The sequence below is a fragment of the Danio aesculapii genome, chromosome 8, assembly GCF_903798145.1.
Source record: "Danio aesculapii chromosome 8, fDanAes4.1, whole genome shotgun sequence".
Taxonomy (NCBI): domain Eukaryota; kingdom Metazoa; phylum Chordata; class Actinopteri; order Cypriniformes; family Danionidae; genus Danio; species Danio aesculapii.
Window position 1 is genome coordinate 36672855 of NC_079442.1, and position 15860 is coordinate 36688714.

Sequence of the window (15860 nt, forward strand, 5' to 3'; positions counted from 1 at the left end):
TTGTATTACATAAAAGCGATCTCGACTTGTAATACTGCGCTCACGACATTTGTCATTGAAATAACGCCATTGGTAGTTGATGGATTTGTGTGAAAGGCTGCCGCCACAGCTGGAAATAATTTTAGAGGAAACACTGATGGTGTAAACCCAATGAACATAATTCAGAATCCACCCCCCCCCCCCACCCCCCCCCCACCCCCCACACACACACACACACCAAAAAAACAAAATGAAACATTCATTCTCAGTAATTCAATCTTGAAGTAAAAATAGAAAAAAGTGACTTTTGGATAAATATGTAAAACTGAGCTGCATGATTTTTTCATCAATAACAAAATAACTGCTGTTTTCACACATTTGTGTTCTGTTTAAGAAACCATTTGATCAACAACTGAGATAATTATAAATGATAAATCATGCTGTAATGATAAAAACAACCAAGATCTGGCAAGGTCTTGTTTTTTCATATTTTAAATGCAAGCTGTTCACGCATTGGCAGTAAAAAGCAAAAAACGCCTGAGAACTCGTACATTTATCCAATTTAATGAAGAGAAGCAACAGATTTTATTCAATAGACTGTTGTTTTGACATGACTGTAGTTAATACAGTCTCCTGCTTTAGTGCCTCTTGCTGAGAATGTAACATACATTTGCAAATTCTTACAGTTAATGACACAAATGTTTCAGGCTTTCTTTCCAGCTTTATTACTCAGGGTGTTCATTTTCCAGGACTTAGTCCTTTTCTAAAAGCACATCCATTGTTCTTAAATGTACAAATGAACTGTTAGGTAGTATAATCTGGTCATGCCTACCTCCGGTGTGGAACTTGATCTTTAGTTCATTTTAAAAGCTGCAAAACTCTCATTAAAAGCTTTTATTGTGCTCCCACATACATATACTTGCAGTCAACTCGGCGAATCACATGCTTTCATACTGATATTCCACTTAACCTTTGATCCTTGAGCGGATTTGCCCCGCTTCTGCATGCAGACTTTGACCTATTTTTATAATGTTTACCGTTTTGACGGACAGCTCGCCGCCCATGGCTTTTCTTCATTTTCCAATGCAGTTCAGTTCTACCAATCTCCACCACGGGGTCTTTTACAGCGGTCAGAAAAACCCAAAGATAACAGCAGTGACCCCCAGACCAGGAAGTACCTCTTTTATATAGGCTATTGCCTGTGCTATCTAAACTTAACTCCTCACAGCCACCAGGGCTAACATGCTATTAGCTTTAGACTTTATTTTTATAGTTCAGCTGAAAGGGTTCAGTAGCTTAAGGTTGAATTTGTGGTTATGCTGCATTTAAAAATGTGGTTTGCTGGTCTTTAAGGACTTCTTCCTTGTTACAGTAATAATATTTAAACTTCTTGTTGACTGAAGCTGTTTTAAGGTTTTGGTGTGAAATCACTTGTGCAGTTCTTAGAAATTGTTTGTCTTATAAGTTCAGGAAGGGTGCGATTTGAGTAAAGCATGTGATGTAAACAGTTTATGTAAGGGAAATAAAGTGAGCAAATATTCATTAAAAGTTTTTTATTTTTAATTGCTTGAATCAGTTATATTGAAAAAGTGTCAGATATTTATTTACAAGATATCTATCAGCCGTTATTGTGCATTATGAATTTAGGAAGGGTGTAATTGAGAAAAACGTAGTGGAAAAGGTCTTAAGTTTATGTAAGGAAAACAAAGTGAGCAAACCATCATTTAATGTAATGCAATGTGTATTTATATATCACATTTATCACGTATGACCATACATGCAAAGCACTTTACAATTATGAGGGGGGTCTCTCCACTCCACCACAAGTGTGCAGCATCCATTTGGATGATGCGACGGCAGCCACAGGACAACGAGTCCAGTGCGCTCACCACACACCAGCTATTGGGGAAGTGGAGAGACAGTGATAGAGCCAATTCGGTGGATGGGAATGATTGGGAGGCCATTATCGGTAAGGGCTGATGAAGGGAATTTAGCCAGGACACCCCTGCTCTTTACGAGAATAGCCATTGGATTTTTAATAACCACGAAGAGTCAGGATCTCAGTTTAACACCTCATCCGAAAGATGTTCCCTTCACTATACTGTAGCATTAGGACTCACACAGACTGCAGGTTGGGCGCCCCCTGCTGGCCTCACTAATGCCACTTCAAACAGTAACGTAGTTTTCCCTTGTGGTGTCCCATCCTTGTTCTAACTAGGCTCAGCCCTGCTTAGCTTTAGTGAGTAACCGGTCTTGGGCTGCAGGTTGATTTGGCCTTGGCTTATTTTATTTCATTTTATATTTGTTTTTTATTATTATTAATTGTATTTTAGTTTATTTTGAATCAGTTATCTTGAAATTGAGTCAGAAATGTGTTTTTTACAAAATGACAATAAGCTGTCCCAGAAACATTTAACATTCTTAATGCTGTGTTTGGTGTACATTGTGTAACCTGTGCAAATGTTTTGTTTTCAACATCTTTAGCATCAGTAACTAACAACGACAAATCTCAGCCTGAACCATTTCTTTCGCAGTTCAGTTCAGCATCAGTCCCGGGGTCTGATCGCTGTTTATGGCTGTAATTGTGTAATTCAGTTAAAGCTGTTAGAGAGAGAAATGTGAACAGGCAGACTGCAGTTCGGCTCAGTTCCTCTCGAAAGCAGAACGTGACCGAGCTTAGGACACCATGGAAGCTTTTATATGCTGGAGAAGGACTGAAACTGATTCCTCTCTGTTTCACTTGCAGGAGGCAGAAACAGGGTTTGTTCCCAGCGTTCAGGACTTTGACAAGAAGCTAGCCGAAGCAGATGCGTATTTGCAGATTTTGATCGACCAATTAAAAGTAAGGCTATCTTGTGACTCAAGAAGGCCTTGTTTTTGAGTTCCTGTATCATCATCTTTGGGAATGTATGCATCATCGTGTGTATTTTTGTCTAATTCCTGTTTTTGTTGCACCTTGTAGCTCTTCGATGAAAAGATAAAAGACTGCAAGGAAGATGAGTCGCGCAGAGTAAGACATGATCGTTTTTCTGTTATCAGAGGTTCATTTTTGTGTCAACCTTCCTTCCTTCTGTATTATTATAAATAAGAGATGCTGGAACATCTAGTATCGAGGCTTTATCGTAGGATGTCCTGTCTTAAAAAGAGCCATTGATCAAAATCATGCCTGATCAACGTTTCTCAACCACGTTCCTGGAGGACCACCAACATTGCATGTTTTGGATGCCTACTTTGACCTTGGTCTGTCACAATCATTACAGGTCTTTCAGTCTCTGCTAATGAGCTGATGATCTGACTGAGATGTGTTTGGGTAAGGAGACATGGAAATATGCAGAGCTGGTGGTTGAGAAACACTGATGTAGAGCATCATCGTGATGTTTTGTTTTAGATAAACCATAGTCATTTTCAAACCAGTAGATGCTGTGTTTGTACTCTCCATATGCAAAGAAAGGTAAATGTTTAAGTTGTCTGTTTTGTATATATGTCATTTAAAAGATATTAACCCCCTTAGCAATTCTCAATTCCTAAATGGCACAATGGGCATAATGCGGGACCCTTAATGGGTCAATTTATATATTTTCATTGTAATTATACATAACTTTTTTTTTTTTTTTTGTCATCTGCAGTCATTTCTAATCAGGCCCTAAATAAAATATGAAATTTATTAGCCCTTTGAATTATTAACCCTCAGAATGATTAGTCCTTGTAAACACCAATAGCCTGGTGGTTAAGTGCCGCGACATATAGCACCATGGTGCTATCGGATACCCAAGTTCGATTCCCGGCTCGAGGTCCTTTGCTGACCCCTCTCCTCTCTCTGTTTCCAATACTTTTCTACCTCCACTGTCCTTTCCAATTAAAGGTTAAAAACCCCTAAAAAAATAATAAAAAAAAAAGTATTATTAGCCCTCCTGAATTATTAGCCTCCTGTATATTTGGGCTGCACAGTATATTGTTTTTTCATCAATATCACAATGTGTGTGTCCGTAATAGTCACTAGGCATGGGATGATAACCTGTTTCAAGGTTTACCGTGGTTTTGGAAAGTTAAGGTTTTAATAAAAAATGTTCACTTATAATGTTCCTAAGGTATATGTAAGGGTTTTTTTAATGTATTTGTTATGTGTTGTAAAAAAATCTGTGTTTTTGAAACTAATGAAGACAGCAGAAGTTAATTATTTATTTTAATTATTTGGCCTGACATGTTTACTGTTCCAAAATATTATAAATGTTTCTAAAATAAAAGAAACTGTTCAATGGGGAAAACGTTTTTTTTTTTACACCCAGACACTTATTTTAGAGCAGTAATCACAATACCGTGAAACCATGGTATATAGGTTATCATACTGTAAGAAAATTATGCCGGCCCATGTCTAAAAGTCACATCCCCTGATATGCAATGTTAAGTTTTGTAGAGACATTGCAACGTATAACCGTAACAGTGTAAAACTTTATCATTTGCATGTGTTTTCAAAGGCATTTCAAGAAAGTGTAAAGCTTTCTGGCACAATAATGTAACATTTGTAACTTTAATGAAGAAATATTTACTGATTTATACAATGAAGACTATACAGTGTTATTTTACATTACTAACTTTCTGTGTTTGAATACTGTTTGACTCTCTGGAAAATCATAAAAAACAGTTTATTTATATTTTTCTGTGCCTCATTTGAATTATTCTTGCAATTTAATCTTTATACATGATCACACCCCTACAAAATCAATCCAACCAATCTAAATTAATGGTTTTTCTCAAATAAAGCTATTCAAGGCCTCTGGTGAAATAGTTTTCATATCGTAGCAAAACAAAACATCGCAATGTCAGATTTTTCCAATATCGTGCAACCCTACTGTATGTTTTTACCCAATTTTTGTTTAAGGAAAGATTTTTTTACAAGACAATTTTGAACATTTTGAACAACTAATTTTTTAATAACTGAATCTTTGCCATGATGACAGTATATAATATTTCACTAGATATTCAGCTTAAAGTGCTATTTAAAGACCTAATCAGGCGAGTTAGGGTAATTAGGCAAATCATTGTATAAGGATTGTTTGTTCTGTAGACGATCAAAAAAATAAATATTGCTTAAGGGGGCTAATAATATTGACCATATATTTTTTTTATTTAGTTTTTTTAATTAGAACTTCTTTCATTCTAGCTCAAATAAAGCAAATAAACCTTTCTCCAGAAGAAAAAACATTATAGGAAATACTATAAACAATTACTTATTTTTAAACATAATTTGGCAAATGTAAAAAAATTCACAGGAGGGCTAATCATTTTGACTTCAACTGTATTGTAGTTTGTATATTTATATTATAAATGGTTCACAAGCAGCACTCAGGATGTGTTAGATACTAAATTTGAAGCAAGGCGTTTACTGAGAGTCACATTTTAAGCCTATTTATGGGGATTAAACTCATGAGACTGCCAGGCTTTCGTTTCTGCTTTTTTTTTAGGGTTGGTAAAGGTGCATCTTTGTAAGTCAAGGGAATTTCATAATTCTAACTGAAACTGTCCATTTTTTCTTTCCTTTTGTTTGTCCAGAAAATCGAGAACCTGAAGGACACAACTTGTGTAAGAGCGTCTGCACCTTCAACCTCTTAGTGCATTTTGGATCAGGTTTTGTTGTTGGAATGCATTTTCATTTCTTGTTTTGCTTTTTTTTTTAGAATATGGTAGAGTCCATCAAACACTGTATCGTACTTCTACAGATTGCCAAGGTAAAACACTTGTAATTTAGACTCGTAATGTGTATGCTCCTGTGTTTTGTCTGCCCACTGTGTTCATATTGTGTCTTGTGCAACCCAGCCTGTAATTTTCCATAACCCAGTTAATGTTTATGAACATTCCAGCAGGTTCCATATTAATGGTTTGGAGAGGTGATTTTTTTCCCACACTAAGGTCACGTTCACACAGCAGGAGAAAATGAATGTTAGTTGTTTTTTTTACTGTGCTAAAAATGATGTTTTCACATTAACCAGCACATTTGACAGAGGAACTCGCACCTCGATTGGAATCAGATGGTCTCGATTTTGTCAGATGGTGCCATCTTTAATTTTTTTTTTCTATCTGCCTTTGGTTATTCATTCAGTATTTGACTCACTCCTGTAAGCTGTACTATGAAGCCATGTGCTGGTAAATATAGTTGACAATCCCAAACCCTACTGTGTGAACATAGCCCTAGAGTTTCAGGAGGTTAATAAAAAGTGACCAGTGTTACTGATTAGCGGAGACTATCATTTGTGGCTTTCTCCAAGCTGTAGGGTTGCCTTATTTCTCAATTTGTGTTTTCTTTTTAAAATTTGAAGGATCAAAGTAACGAACAGCAACACGCAAACGGACTGATAGTAAGTTTTGACATTCCTCAGCAATTAGTCTAAATCAAACAGTGACACTTTTTTCTCTTCCACTGAAATCATATTTTCACTTCAATAAAACTGAACTGAGATGTGCATGACCTTGATCGGAGGCCTCATCTCTCTTTCTCTCTTTTTCTCTCAGCTTTCATTCTTTCTCACTCTTTCTGTCGGGTGATTCAGGGCACTGTCCTTTTCTATGATCATAAATTTAAACATCAATCTTACCGACTGTGTGACTGTTCCAAACCTGCAAACATAAGACAGTATACTTGCACACAGTATAGTCATTGATTTTCCGTTGCCATACATGTTATTGAACCATGTAGGACGAATGGATTCGGATCTATTACAACCTACCCAGAGGCTTTCATCAGGTCAATAACTGTCAGGGCTAGTGCTGGAGTAACATAATCAAATGCTCGAAACCCCCCTCGATGTTTTGGCTGAATTTGATTCAACAAGGAAAATCTAGTCATAGCAATAATAAGAAAATATAGATGCATATCTACATATACTTGTGTGTACAAGATTTGATTAAACATCAGAAAAAGCGCAATCACCTCTACACATAAATGTGATTAAATAGTAACAAGGAAAAGGAAAGGATAGCCAAATTTAGAGCTGTATTGTCCTTGTTTTAGTGTTTGTTAAAGAGCCCTTACTATGCATCATAAAAGGTCATATTTTGGTTTTGGCGTCTCCAACAACAGGCTGATATGCATGCAAGGTCAAGAAACACTTTCATTGTCTTATAATATGCATTTATTTTTACCTAATTATCAAAATGACTCCCATATGATTTGTTCAGCAATTCATTTGTTCCCAAACCCCTCCTTTGTGTGAGGCTAATCTGCGCTGATTGGTTCGAAGACCCAGTCTGTTGTGATTGCTTGACATGCGTTCAGCACGAGACAAAGAGAAACGCCCAGCAAGGTTAAAAAATAGTCATAGTAGAGCACAGAGTATATGCGTGAGCCCAATGCAGGAATGCATTAAAGCAATAAAGTTAAACACCAGTATATTTCTCGATTCTTAACCACAACCCCAAGTAATAACAACGACACTCATTCAATATTAATCCACACAAGCAAAGGTTGAACTATTTTGAAAATTGACCACGAATGTAAGGAACAGCTGATGGTGGCCACAGCAACAAACAGCAGGAGATCGAGAGCACAAAACACATTTAAATCAGTAAAGGACGAAGCATGCGTCATGTTTACAACTGGACAGATTTAACCTAAGAGATACAGTACGAGCACTGATCTATAGCAGATACATGATTACAAGCCACGCAGAGCAATTACAAGTTACAACACACTATTAAATACATATTTTGCAAACTACAGAAAACGAGGCAACCATTTTAATCACATTTCACGTTGTGTAGGAAGGAGAAACACTTACAGGATCTGGAGGAAGTAGAAACTGGTCCATACAAACTGTGTAACAAAGTTTGCAACAAACTGTGAAGTCCATACATTATTAGTCTTTGCTGAACCTTAATTTAATAACAAACAGCCGGCGAATCCCCCGCTGCAGGGTAAGTTATTGTATCTATCATCAGAAACATGACAGGAACAAACACGACACACAGTTTGGCTATACTGTGGTGTTGTTGTGAAAATTAACTTTAACCTTTTATTCCCCACAGCCACATGTCTGGCCATCTCTCAGTGATAGTAATCTTCGCATCATGATCAATGCCATGATCCCTGGCACTCTGCTAGTGTCTGAAGAGAAGGGCATGTTCACGTTTTACCGGTAGTTCATATTTCGTATTGTTTCGTTCGACATTGATACGAACTGGCAAAATGACAAATCCGTTAAACGACTCTGTGCATTTTCAGATTTAACCCTCAGCTGGATGTTTTCATTCACTTAGAGTTTGTTGCACACTGCATGGAAGGTAATATTCAAAAACCAATAATAGGGGCTCTTTAACCATCTGGCCGCATTATTTTGAAACACTGACAGAGACAACTGCATATTAAGTATTATAGTAATTAAGGCATAAAAATTTACAAGCTTTTATAGCTTATTTTTTAAAGATCATATCGTGATGAAAGAAAACAGAAATTTTCTTGCTTAAAAATACCCAAAATACAGTATACGTCTCGTTACCACTGTGTTTATTTGATTATCAAATATGAGGTTATGGATAAAACCTAGGTTAGTGATATAACTTTGATGCTGGATGCTATAGCCTCTTTATTGGAGTTCTTTATCTTTTTGCAGTTAATCAATAAAACCTTTAACAAAAATTAATGTAACATTTCTCATCCTCAAGGCAATCCAAAAGAGAATTTTCAGCTGCCTTATTTCCTCCTTCGAAAGGAAAGAAACAATTGCATACCATTGGCATTACAATATTAAATGCATATTCATTCATATATATATATATATATATATATATATATATCAGCCCATTATAATCGTGTAAAGGGGAAATGGTAAAGGCCCCAGCATAGAGCCCTGTGGTACCTCGTAAGTTAAAGTAGCAGACGAAGAAAGCTGAGTGTCTCTGGCTCTTGATTTAATCTCGTTGTCGTGTTTAAGTATTTACTACAGAGCTCTAATTGCTTCAATTGGCTTTTCATTAAGTGCGGCAGCCTCTGTTGTGGTACATGGATTATTCAGACAAGCCATAAATAAGTGTTTTTTAAATCCTTTCATTTCTGTGCAGAAAAGCCCCTCCAAATCTCATTCCACTTTCTCCCTTGCATGTGTTTTCATATCCCTTGTGTGTTTTCAGGTAGAGTTACCTCACCGCTTTGTCCTGTGATGTCAATGTTTTACTGTGCATGCATGCTGGGTAAAGATTATTTATCTCTCTGCCTTGCCTATTTAGTGTTTAATACGCAGGATTATGTGCTACTCTTGTCGTCATGGACGTGGAGCTTAATAGCTTTGTGTCTGAGTCTGTGCCCACTGACAGATGCTCAGTGTTTGGTTACCATAAGGCAGAGATTGACCCATAGTGATTTTGTATATTGAGAAGATTCAGTGTGACGGTCATGGGCCACAGCTGTGAGGTTTCTCATTTGGACACAGTGTGTTATGAAACAGTGAATCTGATTCACTGATATCTTCCAGATCTTTCTCTTGATTACCAAAGCGTCAATGACTATTTTTGGCTCTCTGTGTGAAAAGAATTTGAACCATGGAATTGGTAAAGACAGCATGATTAAATGGCATTTTAATAATGCATGTAACTTCCATAATTTCATATACTTTTTTGATAACAGAACATTTAACAAAGTCATAAAGTAGAAATTAAATTAAATTTTGAAATGATTCATATTATTTTTTTTATTTTTATCTTCATTACATCATCAAAGAATAGTCTATTCTGATTCTATTAAGGGTATTTGCTGAAATAATAAAATAGGTTTTCTTTTAAAATATGTGTTATACACTCACCTGCCCTTTTTTATTTATTACTTACTATTAGGTACACCTGTCCAACTGTTTGTTAACGCAAATTTCTAATCAGCCAATCATATGGAAGCAACTCATTGCTCATTGAGCATGAGTTCATCCCATGTCCAACCCTTTATCACCACAGTGTACCCATCTTCTGATGGCTACTTCCAGCAGGATAACATGCCATGTCATAAAGCACAAATCATCTCAGACTGGTTTCCTGAACATGGCAATGAGTTCACTGTACTCAAATTGCCTCCACTTTCACCAGACTCTATCCAATAGAGCACTTTTGGGATGTGGTGGAAAGGGAGATTCGCATCATGGATGCGCAGCCGACTAATCTGCAGCAACTGCTGTCAATATGGACCAAAATCTCTGAAGAAAATTTCCAGTACCTCTATGAATCTATGCTTTTATAGTAATATTGAATATCATCCAAATAGAATTTTTAATTCAAGGATTTTCAAATAAATCAAAGTTTAAACAACAATTACTTATTTATTTTTTCAATATGAAAATTTTTGACTGTCACTTTTGAGAAATTCTTTCCACCCTTAATTAAAACGATATTTTCTTTAAAAAACATACTAACCCCAGACTTTAAAAAAGCTTTTTAAAATATATAAAGGTTTATGTTTACTTTAACCTTAAATTGCTTTTTTTACTTTATCATGATGAATATGTGATATATTTCAAAGACTCTGCTTAAAAACAAAACACGAATACATATTTAGCCTTAAAAAATAGGTACTTTACCAATTTTCTCCATTTACTTGCCCTCATGCTGTTCCAAACTCAGTTCATTTTTATACTTTCAAACAGTGTCCATCTTTTATTTTCCATAAAAGAAAAGGTCATAGAGCAAAACTCAGGGTGAACTATCCCTTTAAGAAACAGTTCTTAATTTCAGTCCTTGAGGATCTGATAGTTGGGTTGGGCATTGAGACTGAAAGCTACAGTGAGACAGTGTATTTATAACATGTTATCCTCTGAGAGCTGTGTTTTGTATCGTGTCTGTGGTTCTCCGCAGAGCACCATAAACCCAGTGGATGGGGTATTCCAGCCTACCCCTCTCAACGCCGCTGTAGTCAGTGCCATGCCAACGCAGACCACTCTACCCACAGGTGAGCTCTCTGTCTGTTTCTTTCTCCATTGTGTTCCTTAATAATGCTTTATGCTCTTTTGTTGTCAGTTTCTTGGCATATGTTGTCTGTCCATTAATTTGGAAACTCTAATATTACATTTGACTTGCAAATTGTGTGTATTTTTGCGTGCCAAGGGTATATGAAGGGTGTGTGTTCATCCGTAGATGGAGCTCAGGTGTGTAAAGCGGAGCAGAGGCCTTCTTCTTTACCCGTGGGCCCTGTTGTCACGGTGATGGGCAGCCTTCAGACCCCTACTCCCAACAGCACAGGTACAAACTGACAGACAGAAAGTAAACACAAAACTAGGTGGAAACTTAAAAATAAAGCATACTTTTTATCTAATGTGTATATAATTTAAGCATACACTACCAGTCAAAAGTCTGAAGACATTAATGTTGTTGAAAGAAGTACAAAGGTGTATAAATTTAAATTTTGTCAGATTTTATTTAGAGTTACAGTAGCTACAGTGTGCAATTTGTTATCAAATTAAATTGATTTCTCTGATTCATTTTTTAAGTTTCACGTGATTTATCAGAAATCATTCTGATGTAAATGATTTGCTGCTCTATTATGATCTGTTACTGTTCATACTCAATCAATAACGTCAATCAAAGACATCACAATGCACTTCCAGGTACAGACAGCCAGTCTACAAGCTGGAATACACGCCAAGATCTCATGGCCGTGACGCAGCTTCAAAAATTAGTTTCAAACTGGAAGAACAGATTTGCTCGAAATAACGCAAAAACAACCAATTTTCACTTTTTTGTGTAATATATGTCCTAATAGTGTTTTTAGCAGCGTGGGACACATATATGACTGTCAACCGCTCAAATGTGTTGGTGTTTCGTGACCCTTTAAGACAATACTCTGATTAAAAGTCTACCATGTAAGCAGCATTTTTGTTCATAATCGAACTAAACAGAAATGGAATTAAGACATGTGGAGTATGCTGATTTTAGTCGCATTATTGAAGTGTAGTACAGACATGTAAACACCTTAATCAAACTATTACTGTCTTGTAGGATTTGTTGCATTTTGCTACAGGTCTATACACACACGGGTTTTTGACACTATTCTCTGCACCTACTAAGTCAGTAAAGCACCACAGACACCTGTATCGCTAAATGCAGAGGGTTTTTTCCCCCCATACGGCGTGTGGTATCAAATTCCATTAAAACAAAACTCTTCCACCAGTCCTTACTTTATATGCACATCCAATATCTTGCATGAAATGTTCCCGAATGAAAGTGAAAGTGCCAAACTGCAGTTAAAGTCAACAAATTAAAAATGAAACACTCGAAATTACATAAAACTCTGGAGGAAATGTGGAAGCGCAGTGACGCAATGACGTTAATCAAATCATGTGCTATAACATATAAAATGGGATCATGAAAGAAACATTCAAAAAGCAACTTATATAAACACCTTAATCATATTATTGTCTTACTCAGATTAAGGCAAATTATTTGATTAATCATGTCCATGTAAATATACTTTATTACATTTGTTTTGCTAAATTTACAAACTATTTACAACACTGATAAAAGACATTAGAAAAGTTCTAATTAGAATGATTTCTGATCTATTGTGTGACACAAAAGACTACTTTTTTCACTTTGAATCACAGAAATGGTTTTCATTTTGTAATACTTTCACACCAAAAGTTATTCTAAATATAAACTGTATTTCACAGTATTATTGTTTTTATTTTATTATAGATCAAATAAATGCAGCCTCGGTGAGCAGACTTGTTGTTCCTGAGGTTTTGAGCAGTAGTGTGTTGATTTAAATATCTTTTAGTTCTGTATGCAAGTGTTTCAAACAAATGCAGTGTTGTTTAACCACTCTTATGATCTGTTACTATTTATACTCAATCATTAATTATGGTTCTTATTATTATCATCAATGTTTAACATTTTAACATTCAGTCTTTTTTTCAATGGTACTATATTATGTTTAGTTTTTGCAAAATTTACAAACTGTTTACAACACTCAGGAAAAAAATAGACATGTTTCTTGAATTCAAGTAATTTCTGAACTGTTGTTTGACACAAAAGACAATAATAATGCTAAAAATCCCACTTTGAATCAGAAATTATTTTCATTTTATTGACCTTATTCTTCAATGCGGAAGTGTGCTCGTTTTTGCAATTGTTTTAGATCTTCCGATTCAGCTGCCTATGGGAGAAATGACTAGGAATAATAAACAGCAAAAAACGGTCAACTTACTTACTCTACAAACAAGTATTTGCATGACAATACAGACAAAGTAGAATAATATAATAAGAAAATATCAGTTTGCAACACCAAGCAGCAAAACGAGCTGTTTTTAATGTTTAAAAATGAATGGAAGTGAATGAGACCGGAAGTCTCGAGCCAAAATGATTCAACTGGCTGCGCCCGCTCGTACGCAGAGAATAAGGTGAATAATGCATTTACATGGTGGCCCAGTGGCTCAGTAGTTAGCACTGTCACCTCACAGCAAGAAAGGTGCTGGTTCGAGCCCTGGCTGGGCCAGTTGGTGTTTCTGTGTGGAGTTTGCATGTTCGCCCCGTGTTGGCGTGGGTTTCCTCCGGGAGCTCTGGTTTCCCCCACAGTCCAAAGACATGTGCTATAGATGAACTGAAGAAGCTAAATTAGCCATAGTGTATGTGTGTGAATGTGAGAGTGTATGGATGTTTCCCAGTACTGGGTTGCGGCTGGAAGGGCATCCACTGTGTAAAACATATGCTGGGTAAGTTGGCGGTTCATTCCGCTGTGGCGACCCCTCATAAATAAAGGGACTGAGCCAAAAGGAAAATGAATGAATATATAATGAATAAGATTTCACAGTATCATTGTTGATAATTCATTTTAGGTCTGGGAAATGAAGCCTCTGTGATGAGCAGACTTGATGTTTCCAAAGTTCTGACTAATAATGTGTAGATTTAAATAGATTTTAGTTTAGTATACAAGTGTCTTATTTAACCATTAAATCTTAAACAGATTGAAAGACATTTTAGTAAAATGTATAATTAAGTTTGGTGATAATGTTGAAAATCTGTTCAATTGACATGTTTGCATACACTTTTAAGCATTGATAAATAAATATTTTAAAACCATGTCATGTTAGTGTAAGTATCAGCAGTGTTTGTAGTAATCCGCTGCAGTATGGATGCAGGCAGAGCCCCTCTCTCTGCAGTTTGTGTGTTTTCCCCTGACTGTCATTATTAGTGCTGGAATACAGGAGCTCAGAGAGTCCAGCTTGTGCTGAGGCAGTGCAGGAAGAGCTGAGCTAAGCACAAACACTGATCGCTAGCACTCTGGACAGCAATGCAGGAAAACTACGCATAAAACACCGTCAAGAGCTCCAAAGTGCAGACTGAGAATCAGGACTTCCATTTATATTCATGCTGAAAGTGCTGGTGTTGTAGGCGGAGATGATTTAATTAAACACTGTGGAGCATCTGAACAATCTTGATCTTAACAGTTCAACCAAACATTTGTTAGGCTGACAACAGCATGGTGAAATGAATGGTCTGTTGCTAGCAATAATCTGATTTGGATTTACGTTTCTGAATTGTGTACTGTGGAATAGTCATTTTTTAAAGATGTTTGAAGTCGGTATTAAATAGAGGTTCAATGTTCATATACTGTTTTACTTTAGATAAATATTTGTAATGCTGTAATTGTCCTCCTAGCTGGTCAGGTTGGTTTATGGCTCATAATGCCTGAACAAAGACTTTTTTTTTTAAAGATCCTTGTGTAAAAAAAGCATTAATGGAAAAACTGCTTCCTGAATTAGTGTTGCTAAAAATGTGAAAAGGCAAGAGCAAAAGTTGCAAAAAATTACAAAGCAAAAAACAGAGATATAATGGTGAATCTCCTGTTTTTTGTGTGTGTTTTTTCCTATATTATTTTGACCTTAGAGTAACACACAGAGCAATACAAAAAGCAGCAACAACTACAAAGAGAAAAGAAAAGGTGAACCAACAAAACAAAAAAATAGACAGAAAAAATTGTTAAAAAAAGATTGTGAAACAAGATTTTAAAACCATTGTTACATCAGTTCCTCCAATTTTATACATGGGTTAACAATGTTACACATATATTTCTTGGCCAGTGGGCACAGGCAAACAATGATAGGGTCATAGCTTTAAACTTTTATCCTTGACACTTGACGGATCATAAAAAAATGTTTTCCAGCTGGCTTTGAAGCCAGCAATGCTATCAGAGAGATTGTGGCTAAGTCTTTCTAAATGTAAAGTGCTGGAAACTTCAGAAAGCCAGGAATTAAAAAGTGGTTTTGATGCCTTTTTTCATAGACTAAGAATCATTTTTTTAGCTACCATCATTCCATATTGGACAGCTTTTTTAATTTGATGACTGAACCCACAAAGTGAGTCAGACCAACCAAAAACAGCGCTTGCTGGATCAGGGGCAAGGTCACGAGAATAAGCCTTAGAGTAGAATCTGAAAATTTCAGGGTTTTGGGCATGACCAAAAAAGATGTCCCAATGAGCCTTCCACAGATTCACATTTGTTATATTTAATCTCCTGTTTTTAAAGATGAATAGCATTTAATTTTTGTATTAATATAATAAAAATGTAATAAATGTGATTTCATTTTATTACTTTTATAAGTTACAGTTATTAAATGATTACATTTTCATTTGATATTTTACAGATTAAACATCTATTTTTTTATTTGTTTTTAAGTAGTACCAAATAAATACATAATGTTTAAATGTAAACTGTGACCTCATATTATTTGTGATGAGTGTCATAATTGAAATGAAATGAGGCATGCAATGAGAGTGATGTAAGCTTTGGCCATTTACAGTATTTACATAAGAGTGATTGACTGTGAGGGTGGACCAGAAAATATTTTACTTTTTGAACTCTTTAAAGTCTTTGAAGTTTATTTGAATGTGCACGCTTGTCTCAAATGGCAAAGGTG

At 35.9% G+C, this 15860-nt stretch overlaps 1 protein-coding gene across 4 annotated transcripts in view; it reads left to right on the top strand.

The window, feature by feature from the left end:
• Positions 1–15860, top strand: part of osbpl9 (oxysterol binding protein-like 9) — a 54316-nt gene that overhangs the window by 20374 nt on the left and 18082 nt on the right. For 3 of the 4 annotated variants that reach the window (XM_056463872.1, XM_056463874.1, XM_056463876.1), the window contains 7 exons: positions 2726–2821; positions 2942–2989; positions 5530–5559; positions 5655–5705; positions 6294–6332; positions 10804–10897; positions 11083–11187. In XM_056463872.1, coding sequence (XP_056319847.1) covers positions 2726–2821; positions 2942–2989; positions 5530–5559; positions 5655–5705; positions 6294–6332; positions 10804–10897; positions 11083–11187 — 463 coding nt within the window. The remainder of the gene's footprint in view (positions 1–2725; positions 2822–2941; positions 2990–5529; positions 5560–5654; positions 5706–6293; positions 6333–10803; positions 10898–11082; positions 11188–15860) is intronic. The other variant, XM_056463873.1, reaches the window with a different exon arrangement.